This window comes from Chiloscyllium plagiosum, chromosome 39 (genome assembly GCF_004010195.1).
Source record: "Chiloscyllium plagiosum isolate BGI_BamShark_2017 chromosome 39, ASM401019v2, whole genome shotgun sequence".
Classification (NCBI taxonomy): domain Eukaryota; kingdom Metazoa; phylum Chordata; class Chondrichthyes; order Orectolobiformes; family Hemiscylliidae; genus Chiloscyllium; species Chiloscyllium plagiosum.
The window spans coordinates 17,128,757-17,148,208 of NC_057748.1; the positions used below are offsets into that span (position 1 = coordinate 17,128,757).

At 46.5% G+C, this 19,452-nt stretch overlaps 1 protein-coding gene across 5 annotated transcripts in view; it reads right to left on the reverse strand.

Annotated features, from left to right (window-relative positions):
* Positions 1 to 1,584: 1,584 nt before the first annotated feature.
* LOC122542284 (myocardin-related transcription factor A-like) overlaps positions 1,585 to 19,452 on the reverse strand; it is a 200,812-nt gene continuing 182,944 nt past the window's right edge. For all 5 annotated transcript variants that reach the window (XM_043679873.1, XM_043679871.1, XM_043679876.1 and 2 more), the window contains 4 exons: positions 16,357 to 17,472; positions 13,190 to 13,294; positions 8,514 to 8,571; positions 1,585 to 7,423 (listed from right to left, as the gene is read on the reverse strand). In XM_043679873.1, coding sequence (XP_043535808.1) covers positions 6,906 to 7,423; positions 8,514 to 8,571; positions 13,190 to 13,294; positions 16,357 to 17,472 — 1,797 coding nt within the window. In that variant the 3' untranslated portion in view covers positions 1,585 to 6,905. The remainder of the gene's footprint in view (positions 7,424 to 8,513; positions 8,572 to 13,189; positions 13,295 to 16,356; positions 17,473 to 19,452) is intronic.

Below are 19,452 nucleotides of genomic sequence, written 5' to 3' on the forward strand. Positions count from 1 at the left end.
TGCTGGGGTTGTTGGCTCTTACTGGGTGGTGTTCAGGTATTGCTCCACAGATTCCATCAGCCCTGGGTTTCTCATCCCAGAGTCAAAACGTGTGGTGCTAGAAAAGCACAGCCGGCCAGGCAGCATTTGAGGAGCAGGAGAGTCAACCTTTCAAGCATAAGGTCTTCATCAAGAATTCCTGATGAACAGCTTATGCTCAAAACATCAACGCTCCTGCTCCTCGGATGCTGCCTGGCCGGCTGTGCTTTTCCAGCACCACACCTTTTGACTTTGATCTGCAATATCTGCAGTCCTCTCTTTCCCGCTCTGGGACCAAGTCTCTGGCAACTCTCCAGAGTGATCCTGCAAGTACACAAAGACATGCCCAAGGTTGCTGTGGCTCGGCAGTACCATTTTTGGGGGGGCGGGGGAGGTTGGAGAGCTTGGTCTCATCATCCATACAGATGTCTACTACTGGTCTCCACCCCCTTCACCACAAAAAAAACATACAACACGTGGACTGCAAAGAAAGGGTGTTTGATGATTAGAGTGCAAGATAAATTAAAAGGCAAAACATGAACAGTGCAAAAACCTTCTCACACTGGAACCTTGACTGGATCACTGGATTCCTGTGGCCTGTGATTCCAACTGCTTCCTCGATACAGGCATTCTGCTTTCTTCCCATTAGTCACCCAACCACAAGACACCGTAGCCTCTCTTGCTGTTGTTTCTCTGCCATGGCAGGTTTGAACACGTTTTCCCTCCTTGATTTTTCATCTCCCACCCCTCTCCACAGAGGTCAAGAGTGGGACGGTTACACAAGTTCATTCTTATCATGTGCCCCGAGGGGGACAGTCAAGGTAACAGACACTGTCAGCTTACAATTTGTCCAGAAACCCAAACTAACACTGCACAGAGAACAGAAGGGATATGAATCAGTAACTGATCAGCCCTGAGTGTGTACAGGATACAAGGGCTGGACATGGTACACATGAGTGTGCAGCCACCAGTTTTCAATGGCATCAAGAATACCAAAGCGAGATTTCAGTCAGGGAGCATTAGACATACCATGTAACTAGCCCATTCAACCGTAGCAAGGTGCCCTCCATGACACATTAAATCATGTATTTCCTGCAAGTAACAAAGGACTCATTACTCCCCTTTTAGCCGCTAGTGATTTGCCACATGGAAATTTGCAGCAAAAGCAGGTTCCTATCTAGAATTATGGGATGCTGTAGTGAAAGGAAAGTTGTTTGCTACAAGCACTGGGAGCAGGTATTTCAGTGTCCCTCCCAATTAATCCACCCAGCCTGGGTCGGTCTGTGGAACCTGTGGAGAATATGAACCACGACCTGAAAGCCACCCAACAACTTGTGTTAAATAAATCAGTGATACACTTTGAAAACAGTCAACATTCAGGCCCCTCCCCCAGCCCCATGATTCCCATGCAAAGGCCAATTTAGCATCATCTACCTGCTCAGAAGCCTGGGATTGAACCTGACACTTTCTACCCTGGTCTGGATAAACTTGTGTATTTTTCCCAAAAGAGCATTGTGTGGGACAGTGCCCATTGTTCAAGTAGATCAATTTTTGCATTTTTTAAAAAAAATAGATTTACTGCCTGGAGAGACCGCGAAGGGGCCTCCACTTCCCCCAGCCCAAACTCCAGAGTGAACCTGCCTAGTCTACCACTGCTGCTGCTGAGAGAGAGAGAGGGGGAAGAGAGTGGTTATAACTGGACCACTCAGCAGCAACTCTCAGAGGGCATATGGAAGTGCTGAGATCCCAGCAGCTCCTCTGGACACTGCCTGTGCTAATGCACACAAAAGGCATGCACAGCAAATCCAGTTTTATCGCTTCAAAACACCCCAACTGATCAATGCAGTGTCACAAAACCAACCACTCAACAGGCAGCCAAGAATATATAGTAAAAATGTTAAACGGTGTGTATTCAAAGAAGTGCATAGCTCCACCATAATTTTACTTATTTTCATCCAATCTACATCAATTCTTACACCATGATTAAACAAATGTACAAAACCTATTTAAGGATTTAGAGATAAGCTTGCATCTCTTTTCCTGATTTATATTCCACCTCTGCGACAGATTTGAGAACATCAGACTCTATGAGGATCCACAATGTCTCCTCATTGCCCACATCCTCATCTTCAGTGAATGTCTGTCTCTCTGGTCTCAGTACGGAATCCGGATCGACAGACTGATGCCCAGTAGGTCCATGTATGGTTTCATTTCTTCCACGGGATGCTGGAGCCACGGGAAAGTCCAGCATGTGTTATCTGTTCCCTAATTGCTCTTGAGCCTAGTTTTTTGCCTGGCCATTTCAGATGTCAGAAATGACAAACATCTTTTGTTTTAAATGAGGGCTTGTGGGCTAACATTTGTTGCCTATTCCTAGTTAGCTTTGCCAAAGTGGTGGTGAGTTGCCTTTATGAACTATTACAGTTCATCCGATGTAGGCAGACAAACAATGCTGTGAAGGAATTGCAGGATTTTTTCCCAGTGACACTGAAGAAATTGTGATACATTTCCAAGTTAGGATGGTGAGAGGCTTCAAGAAGAACTTACAGAAGGTGGATGTATCAGCTACTCTTGTCCCATGAGGTGGGAGTGGTCACGCGTTTGGAACGTGCTGTCTAAGGAGCCTTACTGAATTTCTGCAGTGCACATCGCTGGAGCAGATGGGACTTGAACTGGGGCCTCCTGGCTCAGAAATAGGGGCACTACAACTGCGTCACAGGACCTTAGCTTAATGGGTAGAAACTCTATTGTTTACATCACAGGACACATAAAATATCCCAAGGTGCTTTACAGGAGCAGTGTACAAAGATACTAACCAACATAGAAGAAATATTAGAACAACAGTGGTAGTTTGGTCAAAGAGGTAGGTTTTAAAGAGTGCCTCAAAGGAGGGAGGACAGGAAGAAGTTTTAGGGAGGGAGTCCAGAATTTTGGATCAAGGTAGCTAAAGGCAGAGCCCCAAAGATGCAGTGGAAAAAAAAAAATCAGAATTGTACAAGAGTGCAGTCTGGCATTCTAACTCTGCAACACAACTGTATTTCACATTCAAATTCATGGCAGTGTAAGCATTAAGATTCAGACAGCAGTTCGGGGTGCATGGGCACAGGGTTGGGCATGAGTCAAGTGAATGAAGCAGAAAGACACATATATATATATAAGGAGAAAGAGCAGAACACATCCAAATTAGTGTATCCTGCCTTGCATTCTGCATATAGTGTCTTCCATAAGCTGATGTGCAGGACATAAAAGAGGAGGAAACCAATGATACTCCCCACACTGGCCTGGGGTACGCAGTGCCTTCTGTTTCATCTTCAGAGCCACTACCGCCTGACCAGAGCTTCCCCATTCCAAGGGCCTTCAGAACGGCATTCCTGTTTGTGTTTCATTTAAATCCTGGCCCCCAGGAATCACGAGCCTGCGACTGGAATATCAGCGACAGCTTTACCATCAGGCGAAGGCGACTGGCCTTGGATTGTCTCAGATTGCAATGTGATTTTTTTTTTTGGTTCCTCAAGCAGCTAAAACCCAGTGATGATAACAAACCCGTGCATCCCAATGAAGGCACCAAATATTGCACAGTAATCCATGAACCCCAAACAGTTACTAGTTAAAAACATTTAGCACTGGTACTGAGTTGCCATCATTTTGATTGGTGCCACTGAAGGTTGCAGATCATGATTGGACAACTGAATCAATACAATCTTGCTTCATATTATTGCTGGCTACCTGACTGTATTAATGGGCTTTAATAGGATTCAACACTTAAAAATCAATGGATTACCAAGAGTCAACAATTACAAAACATTAATAGGATTGCTGCTAATATTGATCCAATGTAGGCAGCAGTATTCAGTATCTGTGGAGAGAGATGCACAGGTAACGTTTCAAGATGAAGTTGATTATTCTTCAGAACTGAAGGGTCATAACTGACTCAAAACGTTAACTCTGCTTCTGTCTTCATCAAAGCTGCCAGACCTGCTGAGGTTCACCAGCACTTTCTCATTGTATTTCTGATTTCCAGCGTCCGCAGTAACCTGCTATCAATACTTGGTGTGGGATGGGTCGGAGATTCTTTGGCTCGTCAGAGGACTTGGCTGTGGGCAGGGATGTCAGGTAGCAGCCTAACGGTTTGGAACCCTCAAATCCCCGTTACTCCCTAATGGCTCAGAGCTCTGCATTCCAAAGGGTTCTTTCTGCCAAAGACAATCTGCCAATCCCAGAAAATGATTCATTTCTGTGCAGATCATTGGCATTCCTGGCCAAGTAACCTGGGGGTGGGGAAGCAGTGCAGTGAAAACGACTCAAAGCATGCAGATATTAAAAATGTCCTTTGCTTTATGTGGATCAGGAACAAGGATTTTTCAGGGAAAAGAGTCTGAAACCCTTAGTATTTGAGAGCCGGCCTTTCCAGCACTAAATAGCACGCATGACAAATTTGAAGAGAAAATACAATGAGGCGCAATAAAACAACTGAGCTCTTGTTCAGGGGATGTTGAAGAATTTAACATTTAACACTAATTACTGGTGTATTGCACCTTTCAATGTACGATTCATTCCCAACACCATAAAGGTTTTAGGGATGAATGACATTAGGAACTTTCAACAGTAACCCAAACTCCTCCTGCTCCAATTGACACACTGACAACACTTAGAGAAAGATCCCCTGGATCTCAGTTTGGATGAATAACACAAATTGTCAACACTTGACATCCCACCTCACATCTCAAAATGATCTTGCCCGGTTTCCGATAGGATTGCTCTTGGATTCAGCACAGGAGGACGACGAGACCTGGACAGTACAATGGTTCCTTTCCCTCAACCTTTACCACAAAACAACAACCCAGCCAGTGCTCGAGGGAACTGGTGAGGAAAACAAGACGATGCTGGTGACCAAAGCAGCAACACCCAATCACTTTTCTTCCGGCTATGTAATGGCCACAGAAACTTCAACTTTGGCTACTGCAAAGAGTATGTTGGCCACTAGTTTGCAATATTGCTTACGACCACAAGGCCCACAGAGAGAATTGGTGGCTGTGCATTCTTTTTTCAAAACAAAATCGCAGCGATATTGATAGCAATCAATGATCGACCTAACTAGACTTGAAAACCAACTCTCCAAATGTTCTTGTTCTAAGAGCCTCCTTCAGCTTAGTGTCCATGCCCAGAAGACGTACCCCCACACACTACCCCAGCTCCAAAGCTAATACCATCCCGTTTCTCAGCCAGGAGGAACAACTGGTGAGAGAGGGAAATGCAGCAGCTTGGCCAAGGGCTCGCAAGCAAATGCTTCATGTGCGGTTGACAAACTGGAGAGTCATTCCAAGCTCGGGTACCAGAAAGCTTGAAGCATTTGAGCAGGCCGGATAGATTATATCATTTGATGCTCATAACCAAGGCATGAAGTGACAAGCAGAGCTTGTACACCAGTGCTATGCTCGTCAGCGATGTGACCTATACACAGATATGATTAAACTGCACGTTTTACACCGTGCAATCATTTTACATTCTAAAATGATTGTAACTTTACAGATTTAAAAGATATCCTTGGATTGGCTGGCAAGATTCAAGAATCCTCCTCCTCCTGCTGTATCCTCCTTCATTTGTGAGAAATACTACACTGGGGTGACAATGACTGTCCCCCACTTTGAAAGGCGAGGTGGGCAGGTGATGGACGACCTTCCCACATAGACCGTGTTGCTTCAGTCAGCGGGGGAATGAAATCTGGGCAGACAACCCCTCCTCCTTCCTAACTCTGCAACCAAAAGACCCAGAGAACATGCACCAGGCTCCAAGACCCCAGTTGGCAGTGGTAGCTAGTTATTGGTTGAGCACAGTCTGCACTTGAGTGGCGCATGACCTGAAGTGCTGATTTGCCATCAGCGCTACAAAGACCGCTACAAAGAACAGGCTCACGCCACCTTCCTCGCACAACTCAGGGACTTGGTGGATTCACTTCTCAGTGGGTCAGTGTTTCACATCCACCAACAGGATTGCACCCTAACTTGTTTCATTTTGCAGCTTCGAGGGGTTTGTATTTTAGGCTCTGCATTTTCGGAATCGATGGGGAAGCTGTCGCTGATGTTGGGCCGAGCACGAGAGCTCACGTACCTCAGTCCAACGAAACAGCTCCAAGTTTGACTCCAGAATAAATGGTACAATGATCGTGAGCAGCTGCCCCCAGGGATAAAGTCTACCTCCCACCTCAGAATAAAACAAAAGGGAACTATTTCTTGACAAGTCATGTTACGGTGGTTACTCGTTTTGCGAAGTACAAGAGAACATGGGGAGGACCAAGATACCTGTCCCGGGTGCAGGCAACACCCACTGGACAGGTTGGTGTTTGGGATGGAAGGGGGGTCAGTTAATTTTGATACCTGCTCACCTAGTGTACCTTTGGGTTTTTTGTATTAATTTATTTCTTTTTTCTAAAAAAAAACATACCCACCCTCCCCAATCAGTGCAAAAACATAACCTTGGCAACGTAGAAACCAGATAGTGGGTAGGCGCTGAGAGAGTGATCCTGCTTCATTAGGACCAAGCTCTGGAGCCTTGTGAAGGTCAAAGAAACCCACGCTGCCTAGGTCAATCAGCGAGCAGGCTCAGAGTTGGGAATCTTGTCCAGTTGTAGATTCCCAGCAGGGGTGGTCAGGCCCAGAGTTGAGTCATGAGCTCCAGCCCATTCTTGCCTGCAACTCTGAAACAGCGAAAATCCTCTGATGTTTAGCCAAGGGTCCTGCATTCCCAGCGCACGCGTATTTCCCAGTCAAGTAAAGTGACAGCGAAAAGCGCACACTGGAAGTGAATCTGATCAGGTCCCATGCACTGAAGGCCCACACGGACCTGGGGATTTCGCAAACGATCGCCCTCCACATTTTGGTTGTTTGATGTTAATCCCAGTGCAGCTGCAGGTCTTGACTGTCTAGAAAGTCAGTAGAAAAGACACTGGGGGTTACGGAGCTCAAAGGAGCGAGACCCACAGGAGTGCTGCCCATCGTCAGGTCGAGCCACTCCATGTTGTCCAAGTTAGTGTCAGTGAGGTCCAGAGCCAGGCTGGTGCTGTCTGCAGTGAAGTGCATGTCTGAAGTGTCCATGGGTGAATGAGGGTGCTCGAGAATACTGGAGCTGCTCAGCATTTGGTTGTGTAGGTCATCGATGAGGGAGAGGGGCTCCGTCCCGTCGTTATCCACCGATAACAGCGGCACGCCGGTGGTGCTCACGAGGAAGTCCTCGAGTCGGTTCTCGTGGTCAATGGGCTGACTGTCGGTGACAGGTTCCAGCAGCAACTGAGGTGACGGCAGCTCTGCTTTGACCACGGGCGGCGGAGAGACGGCGAGTGTGGGCGAAACGTTCTGGGGCGATGGCGTATTTAAAGACGTGGAAATGTCCTTGGTGTTGAGCGAAATTTCTGTCAAACAAACAGAGAATAAACAACCCAGTTGGTCCCATAATCCAAGCTCAGTCCCTCAGACCCTTGGACGGGTCGGTCTCTGTCAGTCAATATACAGAGTTTCACCAAAGACATGGAGGGCAGAGGGCTCAGGCAATTACGGTACAACTAATTTCAGGAACCGGGGGTTTCAATCTAAAACTACACTCCCGAAAGGATGAGAGTTGGCCACGTATGCCCTGCAATGATAGCACTCACTATCTGGCTTCAATGATAGCACTCACTATCTGGCTTCAATGATAGCACTCACTATCTGGCTTCATGCTAACAGCAGTTTTATGGAAGTACAGGAGAAATTCAGAGAGGATTTACTTTTAGAAGGTCAAGCAGCTACTTAGGATGGGGAGCACAGCAACCTGGGAAATACAGAGACAAAAACTATTAAAACTAGCAACTCAAAGTGGTCAGGCCAAAAGGAGCATAAGCAGAAATTAGGGTTTTAGAGGAATAGACTTGGCAGCAATGACCAACTTATACTGAACTTGGCTTCGGCCACACTTGACATGGGCCAGGGAGCTTCAAAAAGCACAATCCTCATAGCACTGCTGCCTCATTGGTGTAAAGGTCCTTCAGTCACTAGGAGATACTTGGGGAACCAATGGAATTTTCAACACAAGGGGCCGAGAGTTTAAATTATAACAACACACATTTATACAGCTTCTTTCTCACAGCGAGACAGCCCAAGATTCTTCCTCTGTCACATTCTTGGACAAAGCTTGCCCTGAAGCCCATCAGAATATATTAGGGTGGGCGATCAGAAGCCTGATCAGGGAGGTACATGTTAAAGAACACCTTAAAAGGGATTGCAGGTGCAAGGTGGTAAGATTTAGAATGCAAATCTCCAAATAAGGATCCTCAATTATACTAACACTGTGGCCCAGCTCAATGAGGGGGGGGGTCAGTGACTTCACCACTCCATAGTTGAGGGGGTACCTATCAGAGGCACCATTATGTAGAGCTGTGTGGGATCTCACAGGCAATGATCTTGAACAGCTCGGCTTTAAAGCTTTTAGCGAAGCAAGCATATGTGTAGACAGCATGAACTTACCTCCACTTTCAATGAGGATGTCAAACAAATCATCCATTTGTTGGCTTCTGGAGTTTTCCTGAGGACAATAAAAACAGTGGAGTCATCACCGAGTGCAAACTAATATTGGAAAGAACCAACAAAGGTGCTGCAATGTGACAACTCCCAAGCAGGAAGCCACAGGGGTCAAATTGTTCAGTAGCCACTTGCCTGGTGTTAACAGATGAATCCCCTGCTGAGAGCCAAGAGCCTGAAACACTGATGGGACCAAGCTGCCAGTGGGGAGAGTGCACCTGTCCTGTTTCAAGTTAGGATTCAGAAAGGCCTATGGAGATGACATGAGGTGTGACACTAAATTACTTCACCCCGATGAGGGGGGGGGGGAAACTGGTACATCCAGTTTCAGAAAAGCTTCCCCTTGGCACAAAGGCTGCACCAGACCAGTACCAACCACCAATGAACTGAGTCCCATCGGTGGTTAGAACAAGTGCTGAGGTCCAATGCCAAGTGCAAGAGATTTCTACACGTGTCCTGGAGATGGGAATAACAACAATCTCTGGAGGGAGTGAAAATGGCCGACCTGTCCAGTCTATGATTAGGCACGAGCTTGAGACACAATGCCACAGGAGACACACCATGGTGTTTGGCCCTATCCTGACCGAGACATGATGTGAAGGTGCCTGTATTGGATTAGGGTGGACAAAGTCAGAAGTCACACAACGCCAAGTTAAAGTCCAACAGATTTATTGGGAATGACGAGCTTTCGGAGTGCTGCCGATGATTGAGCAGTGCTCCGAAAGCTTGTGATTCCCAACAAACCTGCTGGACTATAACCTGATGTTGCGTGACTGCTCTCTCTCCCTGATTTGTGTGGGACTTTATTTCCTATTTTCCATCACTCTCAACAGGTACTCTGTACTTCCACACTCTACCTTTGGTCTGGCAGCCAAGTAGCAATCCATTCTGATTGCCCCCTGACTGTACATGCTTTAGTTGAGTCCACTGGTCTATTGTGATACCTTACCAGAGGCTTTATGAGCAATCTTGCTTATTATTAACTCTTCAAAAACTCAGATGCTTCACTTTTCCTCCCTATTGTGGGGGCTCCATTAATGTTCCAACCTCCAATATTAAACTGACCAGGTCTGTCGCAGCCTGCATCCTATACTGTTCGAACTTCCCTCGTAAAATTCAGTTACAGCATTAGTAATTCACTACTCCATTTTCCTGATAAATTATCAAATGTGTTAAAAAATCTGCTATTTCTCGCCCAGATTCTTTTACAATACAGGAACATAATTGATTCAGGTAAGGGTCGCTGCCCTAATTTTAATCACGATCGCATCACTTCTAATCTCATCTTGAGGTACCATGCCCACCTGACCAACTTTCCAAATAAATACTGAAGCAAAATGACGACAATTGTGCATATTTACCTGTGATTTTATCCTGACACCATCCCTTACTGTCCCTACTTCCATTTTGGCTTTCCTTTTCTTTATCTGCCTTCAGAACATTTTGCTAATTTGTTTTTTTTTAATCTCAATTATTTGACTTTATAGTTCCTCTTTGTCTTAATTTTTTTTTCATTCCTCCCCGGATCACTTCATGTGCTCCCTCGTACCGCTGTGCCTTTTCCATGATGTCTACTGCACTCTTTAGAATTGTATCCTTTTAAAAACATTTCTTCATCTCCTTTCTCCCCACTAAAATCCATCATTTCTTTGCATTATACTTTATTGGCCATGAGGGTGCTCATCTATGCCCTCAGTATACTTCTCACAAGTCACAATACTTTCTATTTCATCTGCTTCAACCAGCCTATCGGGTGGTACATTTCAGTTTGTAACTGTTGTAGGGGCAGGGCCAGTTAGTGGCAATATATAAATTGATGCTCATGATGAGTGTTACTGATAAGATCCTGTTCAAGTGACAACTGCTAGTGTAGCAGAGGAAAACCACTTCCTAGTCTAACTGGAAGAGTCTCTGGTGCTTAACAAGATGTAGTTTGTTACATGTTGACAACTAGTAACACATGATATTGAGATGGTTATTGATATTACATAGATTTTCATTATGTTCAGTTCTAGGCACCATATTTAAGGAAGGAGGTTAAAGCCCTGGAGAGACTTCAAAAGAGATTGCCTAGAAGGATACCCAGAATGAGGGATTTTAGATAAACAGAAAGATTGGGATTGGAAAGACACACTGGGCTTAACGTTCCCTGCTCCAGACCTCATTGAGGTATTCAACATCATGAACCATTTTGACAAAGTAAAGGAGGATATGCTGTTTCCACTAGTTGGCATAACTAAGGGGTCACAATGCCAACAAGAGAGCTAGGAGTGAGATGAGAAATTTCTTTACTCAGGGAATTGCTAGGATTTGGAATGTGCTGCCTGGGGGAATGACGGGAGGCAGATTCCATAGGTGGTTTCAAAAGAGAGCCGAATATATATTTGAAAATAAAGTATTTAGAGGCTACAGAGATACGGCTGGGTAGCCCTTTCAGGACTTGGCATGGACCATGGGCCGAATGGCCTCCAGCTGTACTGTAAAATTTGATGACATGACAGACATTGTTCCAGAAATGTTGAGGGTGACCAGATTTAGGGTACACTTCCTCAGTGACCCTCCCACAATGTCCGGGAGGTTAATCTTAAATTCCCAAAACCAGCAGACTAACCCTGGAGGGCTCATCACTCTACAGGGCGGCCAGTCAGTGCTCTGAAATGATGCAACAGCACCTTGGAGGAGGATTAGGGTGAGGGAGACCAGATTTTCTCTAACTCTCTCATACATGACCCCCTCCACCCCCCCCCCCCCCCCCAACAGTGAAATAGTCTGTGGACATATCTTTAAGCTGGCGTTAAGAAAGCAACTGAAGCGATGGATGAGCGTTTGTCCTGGCTTTTATTGAGCTCTCAGTTACACTGTTTACAAAGCAAGGCTGCACGTTCAGGGGTGTAAAGGAGTAGGAAAGCACCCCGGATGTCCCAGTGATCAACTGCAGACCTAACTTCTGGTCCTACAATGAAAACAAACAGAGTGAGGAGTCGTCAGACACAGCCTGCTGACATTCAGTCCAAACAGGCTAAACCTGCCGCAAAAAAGTGCTTTTAATAAGTGCAGCTTCCCACAGGTTTATTACTCCTAAACGTCAAAGAGATGGTAGGCCATTAGACTTATTCATTAATGAGGATTACAAGTTTAAATTGTAGCAAGATTACATTTCAACACTTGCTCCATGCTGATATTTCAATAAACCAACTATCTATTCCTATCTTAAGACCATAATATCCAGGAGGAGAAGCAGGCCATTCAGCCCATCGACTCTGCTCTTCCATTCAATGAGATCATGGCTGATCTGATAAATTCTCAATCCCACTTTCATACCGTTTCCCCATAACCCTTGATTCGTTAAAATATTGATCTCAGCTTTGATTATACTCAATAACCGAGCCTCAACATCCTTCTGCCATAAACAATTCCAGACTCACCATCCTCTAAGAAACGAAATGCCTCCTCATCTCTGCCTTAAAAGTGCGATCCTTGATTCCGAGATATTGCCCTCTGGTCCTAGACTGTTCCACAAAGCGAAACAACATCTCATCTACCCTGTCAAGCCCATTAACAATCCTGAATATTTCAATGAGGTCCGCCCTTCATTCTTCTATGTTGTATTGAGTACAGGTCCAACCTACTTGACCCCTCCTCATAAGACAGTTCCTCTAGACCCTAATTCTGGATCAGTGGTGCTGGAAGAGCAGCGAAATCGACGTTTCAGGCAAAAGCCCTTCATCAGGAATAAAGGCAGAGAGCCTGAAGTGTGGAGAGATAAGCTAGAGGGGGGTGGGGGTGGGGAGAGAGTAGCATAGAGTACAATGGGTGAGTGGGGGAGGAGATGAAGGTGATAGGTCAAGACTTGTCCGGACTTGTCCGACCTGCCTAGCTCCTTTTCCACCTATCCACTCCACCCTCTCCTCCCTGACCTATCACCTTCATCCCCTCCCCCACTCACCTATTGTACTCTATGCTACTCTCTCCCCACCCCCACCCTCCTCTAGCTTATCTCTCCACACTTCAGGCTCTCTGCCTTTATTCCTGATGAAGGGCTTTTGCCCGAAACGTCGATTTCGCTGCTCCTTGGATGCTGCCTGAATTGCTGTGCTCTTCCAGCACCACTAATCCAGAATCTGGTTTCCAGCATCTGCAGTCACTGTTTTTACCTCCAGACCCTAAGTCATCCCTGTGAACCGTCTTTGGCCTGCCTCTAATACCAGTGAATCTTTGCTTCAATGAGGGGCCTAACGTTGTTCACAGTATTCTATCTCTTGTCTGACTAGTGCCTTGTATACGTTTAGCAAAATCTCTCTACCTTTATACACCATTCCCTTTGAAATAAAGGCCATTTCATTTCCTCACTGAACTGGAGCGTCTTTTGTGATTCAAGGACGAGGTCTCCCCAATCCCTCTGTTCTGTAGTCTTCTGCAGTCTCTCTCCATTTAAGTATTATTCAGCTCCTCTATTCACTTTGCACAACCTCACATTTGCCAAAATCATATTGCATCCGCATCTTCTCCACTGCGTTCAGGAAACAAAAATTGTAGAATGCTGTTGAATCCACTTTGCCCTGAAATCCATCCCTGTTCCTTCACCGACAGACAGGCAGCACAATAAAAAAAAAAGTCTCTACCTTTTTCACAGCCTGGTTCATCACTCCTGCCTCCGACTCCTGCTTCGGCTGGCTGTTCGGTGATAGTTGCTGTGCCTGTCCTTGGGAAGGAGGGGATGGCACTGCCTGAGAACAGAGAGAGGGAGGGAGGGATGGACAGATAGTAAGAAGCTATGAGACACTTGGAATAGCATCACAAGGTGCCAATCACATCTAGGTGAAGCAATGCTATTTATTTTTCCCCTGGAATTTACTGACATCTTTCCACAATGCCGATTTTTGGAAAGTATTCTCTCACCATCAGCTTGGTCCAATTTTGAATGTTTGCAACCTCCAATCAGACACATTGGTCAGGATCATATCTCAACAGTGGGGAAGATGGGGGGGGGGCGGTGGTGGTGTGCGAAGAGGAGAGATAGGGGGCAGTGTTGAACGGGGGTGGGGGCGAACGGTGGGGCGGTGTTGTGGGCAGATTGGGGCACGGCAGACGGTGAGGAGGAGCTTGCACGTGGTGCAAGTCTCCTGAACGGAGAACAGACTTAGCAAGTGCTCCCTATGTCAATCCCATTGAACTGATGGTGAGGTGTGTGGGGGTGGGGGAAGGCTTTAGCAATACTGCAGGTGCCTTACACACAAAAGTGTGCGTCTGCTCAGAAACAAACCCTGAGACAGAGAGAGGGAGCAAGACAGGCAGACCGAGGAAAAAGAAAACTTCAAAAAAACTCCGAGCCCCAGAGAAGAGGCATTGAACCAGTTAACCGAATAATCAATTATCTGAACAAAATAGTGCCCGCCCATCTCATTCGGATAATCGAGGTTCCTCTGTATTTAACACTGCACATTGTGTGCTCATTAACCTAAATTATTTGCAGGAGTAGATAAAGTTTACATAATATATACACACACAATATACAATCCCACCCAGAGTCTCTGCAGACATACAATGTGTCTTAATCCATCAGAACTTTGATTTCGTGTTGGTTGTAATTTTCATTCTATCAAGCTTTATTTTAAAGTCTGTCATCTTCTTCACATCAAACTGATAGAAGGTACATTATCGATTAAAACACCTGAAAACGTGACTGAAATAAATGCAGACGCTTTAGAATCACTGCCACAAACCTCAGTCTTTTACAAAATAAAATCCTCTTTTCCATTCAGCAATTCTCATCAGGTCATAAAAAATAAAGAAAACTTCCTGTTAATTTTCCCAAGAGAGTAATCTGCTTTGTAACAAAGTCAGTTTCAAGGGAATAGCTTTTAAAAGCAGGAAGAGCACTGGTAAATAGCTCCCTCTGCTGGCAGTGTGCTTTACTGCAGTAACACATCCAACACGCAGCACAGGGACAGAACTATGCCAGTGCCACATAAACGTCAAACCAACCTACTTTATCTCACTCTCTCAGCATTTCATTCCAACCCTTTTCCCTCATTTCCAGCTTTTTCTTAAAGGCATCAATGCTATTCCCTTTCACAGGTAGATACGATAGTGAAGGTGGTGTTTGGTATGCTTTCCTTTATTGGTCAGAGTATTGAGTACAGGAGTTGGGAGGTCATGTTGCGGCTGTACAGGACATTGGGGTTAGGCCACTTTTGGAATATTGTGTGCAGTTCTGGTCTCCTTCCTATCGGAAAGATGTTGTGAAACTTGAAAGGGTTCAGAAAAGATTTGAGGATGTTGCCAGAGTTGGAGGATTTGAGCTACAGGGAGAGGCTGAACAGGCTGGGGCTGTTTTCCTGGAGCGTCGGAGACTGAGGGGTCACCTTATAGACGTTTATAAAATTATGAGGGGCATGGATAGGGTGAATAGGCAAAGCCCTTTCCCTGGGGTGGGGGAGTCCAGAACTAGAGGGCATAGGTTTAGGTTGAGAGGAGAAAGATATGAGAGAGACCTTAGGGGCAACCTTTTCACGCAGAGGGTGGTATGGGTATGGAATGGGCTGCCAGAGGAAGTGATGGAGGCTGGTACAATTACAACATTTAAAAGGCATTTGGATGGGTATATGAATAGGAAGGGTTCGGAGGGATATGGGCCGGGGGCTGGCAGGTGGGACTAGATTGGGTTGGGATATCTGGTTGGCATGGATGGGTTGGACCGAAGGATCTATTTCCATGCTGTACATCTCCATGACTCTACGACTTTCTATGGATTACCTCATATTTGACCTAGAGTTCTGGTCTCCTCCCAACAATTGGAAACATTTGCATGTTTGCCCTACCTAATCACGCTAATTTTAACAGGTTTCCATCAGGGTGCCCTGTACTTCTCAGTATGAAATAAATCAATAATTATTCTCACTGACTAGTCAAATCATGGGACAGAGTCTGATGAAAGATTTCGACCTGAAACATCAACTTCCCTTCCCCTCTGATGCTGCCTGCTCAACTTTTCCAGCACAACCTTTTATCCACTCTGATTCTCGAGTATCTCACTACCTTCATAGGACAAGATTTGTAAATATAGCTGTCTGAGCACTCGAAGGATCGGAAGCAAAGTGTTAAGCCAACGTTCAAATGGGTAAAGGCATGAACCCCTCACCACCTTCAGCATTGTCTTTATTGATTCTCCCTGCTGCTACACACTAACCTGTTGAACGCAAAATTCCCAGAATCACTCTTTTCAGAGTACCTCAGAATTAATACTCAAAGAAGCATTAGGCAAGGAAAACGTTCTCTCATCCAGCTTGGGAGAAGATCGTAGAAAAATAAAAAGCAGATAGCGTAGGCCATTGAGCCCTTTGAGAATACTCTGCCATTCACATCTGATCAGCTCCACTCCTCTGACTTACCACCCTATTTCCTGATTCTATTAGCAGCCATCACCTAAATCTATGACGACATACACTCAATGATTGCGCATGCACAACCCTCTCAGTAGGGGATTTCAAAGATTCACAAGAATCTCAGTGTCTTCCCTTATCCTGAGATTACAAACTGCCAGCTCTCAACTCTTGAGGGAAGCAGCCTCATTGTATGTCCTTCATCACATCCCCATATACACCTGATGTATTATACATACCTGATGACCACTGCGCTGATAGAATGTGTTAGAAGAGGCAGCTCGTCTGAACCTGGGCTAAAGGGCCTGATTCTGTGCTGTACATGCTCCTAAATCTGGGGGAAGTGGTGTGGGGGATGATGTATCAACCACCCTCTGGAGATTGCATCAGCTGTATTAAGTGCTTACCTGTATTGGTGGTGGACCTTTGGTCGCACTGACAGCAGGAGACACATGACACACGTTGTTTTGTGGAGTCACCGTGAGGAGGATGTGGGTACCCACTCCGTTCGCCAGCAGACTCGGAGCTTGGCTCGGTGACACGGTCCGTGGTGCCCCCGTGGTCACCTGGTTTGGCTGCACCGGGCTCAGCAGAACGGCCGGCGTGGGTGAGGGCTGCTGCTGCTTGCAGGTGCCCGTTTGACCCTCCTGCTTCACCACCACGGCCTTCACTGGCACAAGGTTCGACGTCCCCGGAGCAACGACGGGGCTTGGGTTGCTCCCTGGGGGTTCGACGTGGTTGAGGAGCGGGACAGGTTTCGCTGGGTTCGAGGGCGCAGATTGCCCCGCAAACAGGCAACTGGAGGGCAGGTTCTCCTGCTTGATGGCGGTGGGAATAGGTTTCTGGTTGTCCTGCACAGTCAAGGCCATGCTGAGGGGCGGCTGTTGGAACTGGGTTCTCTTCTCCTGGTCGAGTTGCAGCCGGAGTGCTTCCACCAGCTGCTGCTTCTGCCTGAGCATCCTGGTCAGCTCCTCGATCTGCTTGTCCTTCTCCTGCAACATCAGATCCTTAGTCGTGGCTTGAGCGTCTTTGTCCGACTTTTGGCAGTGGCCCTGGATGCTGCTGGGCACCAACCTGGCGATGCCCGTCATGCCGTTGATAGGAGCCGGCTCCTCGGTGCCAAATAGCCGCATGGGCGATGACTGGAGAGACTCCGTGACTGCCTCGGGAGTTGTGCCCTCCTCCATGCTGTGCAACGAGTGGTCAGAGGGAGCAGGTGACACTGGAGGGCTGGAACCGGAGCTGCCCAACTTTGCTGTCACCACGGTGTTGGCTACATCCCCAGGAGTGGCACTGGTAACCGCTGCTGGGATGCTGCCACCGAGACGGACAGATGGGAAGGCCATTCCCTCCGCAGGTTTCGAAGGGGTGGTGCCAGTCTTGGTCATGGCAGACACAGTGGTGGCTAGAGTCCCGCCAGCTTTGTTCAGTTCCTGATAGTTCTTCAGACGCTCGATGAGGTCGGTTTTCGTTCCCGACACGGGCAAGGCCCTCAGCTTCAGCTCCTGCTTCAGCTCAGCCACCTACAGACAGACACAAAGTCAGACACAACTCAGTGCAGAACCACTCAGCACAACACAGCAAGAGGCCATTCAGTCCAGCACACCTGCACCTTTATCTCTTTATCCCCTTCAAGTACTTCACCCAATTTCCTTTTCAAAAGTGCAACTGGATCCACTTTCCACCATACACTGTTCCATTGTTAATACGCTGGTGAGGGGGGGGGGGCCACAAATGCAGACCAGGAAGATTCCAGGCTGGATCCCTGGGTCTATATTGATCCCGGCTAGTGCAGGAAGGAGGGAGGGAAACTGCAGACCAACAGAGAGTGGATACAGCAGCAAGATATCCCTGGGTTTGGAAGTCTCAGGGCTCAGTGACAATCAGACCTTTCAGAAGAAGAAGAAAGTATGAGATTCATTTTAACTGCTTGCATCTAACTCTCTCTCTCAAAGGACAATACTGCCTCGAAAATTCAGGTTGCAGTGGAAAGGTATCCATCTGCAGCTGGTTCTGAATTACTTACGAAATTCTTTAAAAGCTGATAATGGCTGGAAGGTGAGTCAGAACCACAATTTGGTCTTTTCGCTCTACCACAGGATGTCAGTGTCACTAGCAAGGCCAGTGCTTGTTCCTCATCCTTACCTGGCCTTGAACTGAGTGGCTTGATTCGACCATTTCAGAGACCTGTTTAAAGTCACCCACAGTCTGCAGTCACGTCTGGACCAGACCAGGTTTGGGGGGGGGGGGGTAGGTTTCCTTCCCCAAACAAGATGGGTTATGATGATAATTGATGACAGTTTCCTGGCCACCTTTACCAAGAGTAGCTTTCAATTCCAGGTTCCTGCTCGAGGATGGGATTTGAACCAGTGTTCCCAGACCCTCGGAATTATTAGCCCAGTTATGGTACCATCACAGTTTCCTCACACAACATCCACCAATAAAGAGTTGGATGAAGGCAGCATCAAAAGCTGGTTATTAGGACAAGGCTGAACCTCCTGTGCATCTCTAGTGGGCAGTAAAGGCTTCAGGATTGGCAAGAGATAGCGACGGCTAGACCACAAGGGGGTGGGGAAGGCAGAGCTCGGTAGGGACAGCAAGTTCCTTTCTTGAAGGATATTTCTGCACACGCTGCATTTTCCTGACAATCAAAATTCCATTTGCTTCCTGCATTATTTTCTGTACCAGCATGCTAACTCTGTGTTTCATGTGCAAGAATACTCAGATCCCTGCATGCTGTAGTTGTTTGGAGTCTCTCTCCATTTCAGTAATGATCTGGCCTTTCGACTCTTCCAAACAAAGTGCCCAGCCTCTTACTTTCCGGCACTAAATTCCATTTTTACCCATTTCCTTAACCTGTCTACACCTCCCTGACAAATTCCTTATATCCTGACCACAACATGCCTCCTGTTTATTTGTGTATCACCAGCTAATTTGGATACATTACTCACTATCCCCCCTCAAAGTGTTTGTGAATAATCAAAGCCCCAGGATTGATCCTTGGGACCTTCACCTTCTCAATGTTATTCAGTTTACCCCCTAAACACAGCCATTTGAGAAGGGACCAGATAATCTGTTTTTAAGATACCTGCTGAGGGACAAACATTGGCCAGGACACTGCAAGGACTCAGACCTTCCAATGGGATACCGAGAGATCCTTTAAGACCTTCTGAGAGGGTTTCATTTAAAGTCTCCTCTTAAACCCACAGGAAAAATATTGCAATCACCGCCACTTTGTATGTACTGAAGACCCCTCAGTTGTTTCAGTCAATGCACAGTTTTGCCAAGCGACCAGGAAAGTGCTGGCTTATAAGGCATCAAGTTGGTCATCGCCTCAGCGATCCCAGTTACAAAGTCTACATTGCTGGAAAATGCAAGCTCAGCTTTGCCTCTTGGTTAAACAGCATCATTACTTCCGCTCTCGCAAGAGGGATTACTCACGTAAGACACTGCAGAATTACAGCTCTGGCTGCAGTTCATCCTGCTATGAATTACCAGCTCCA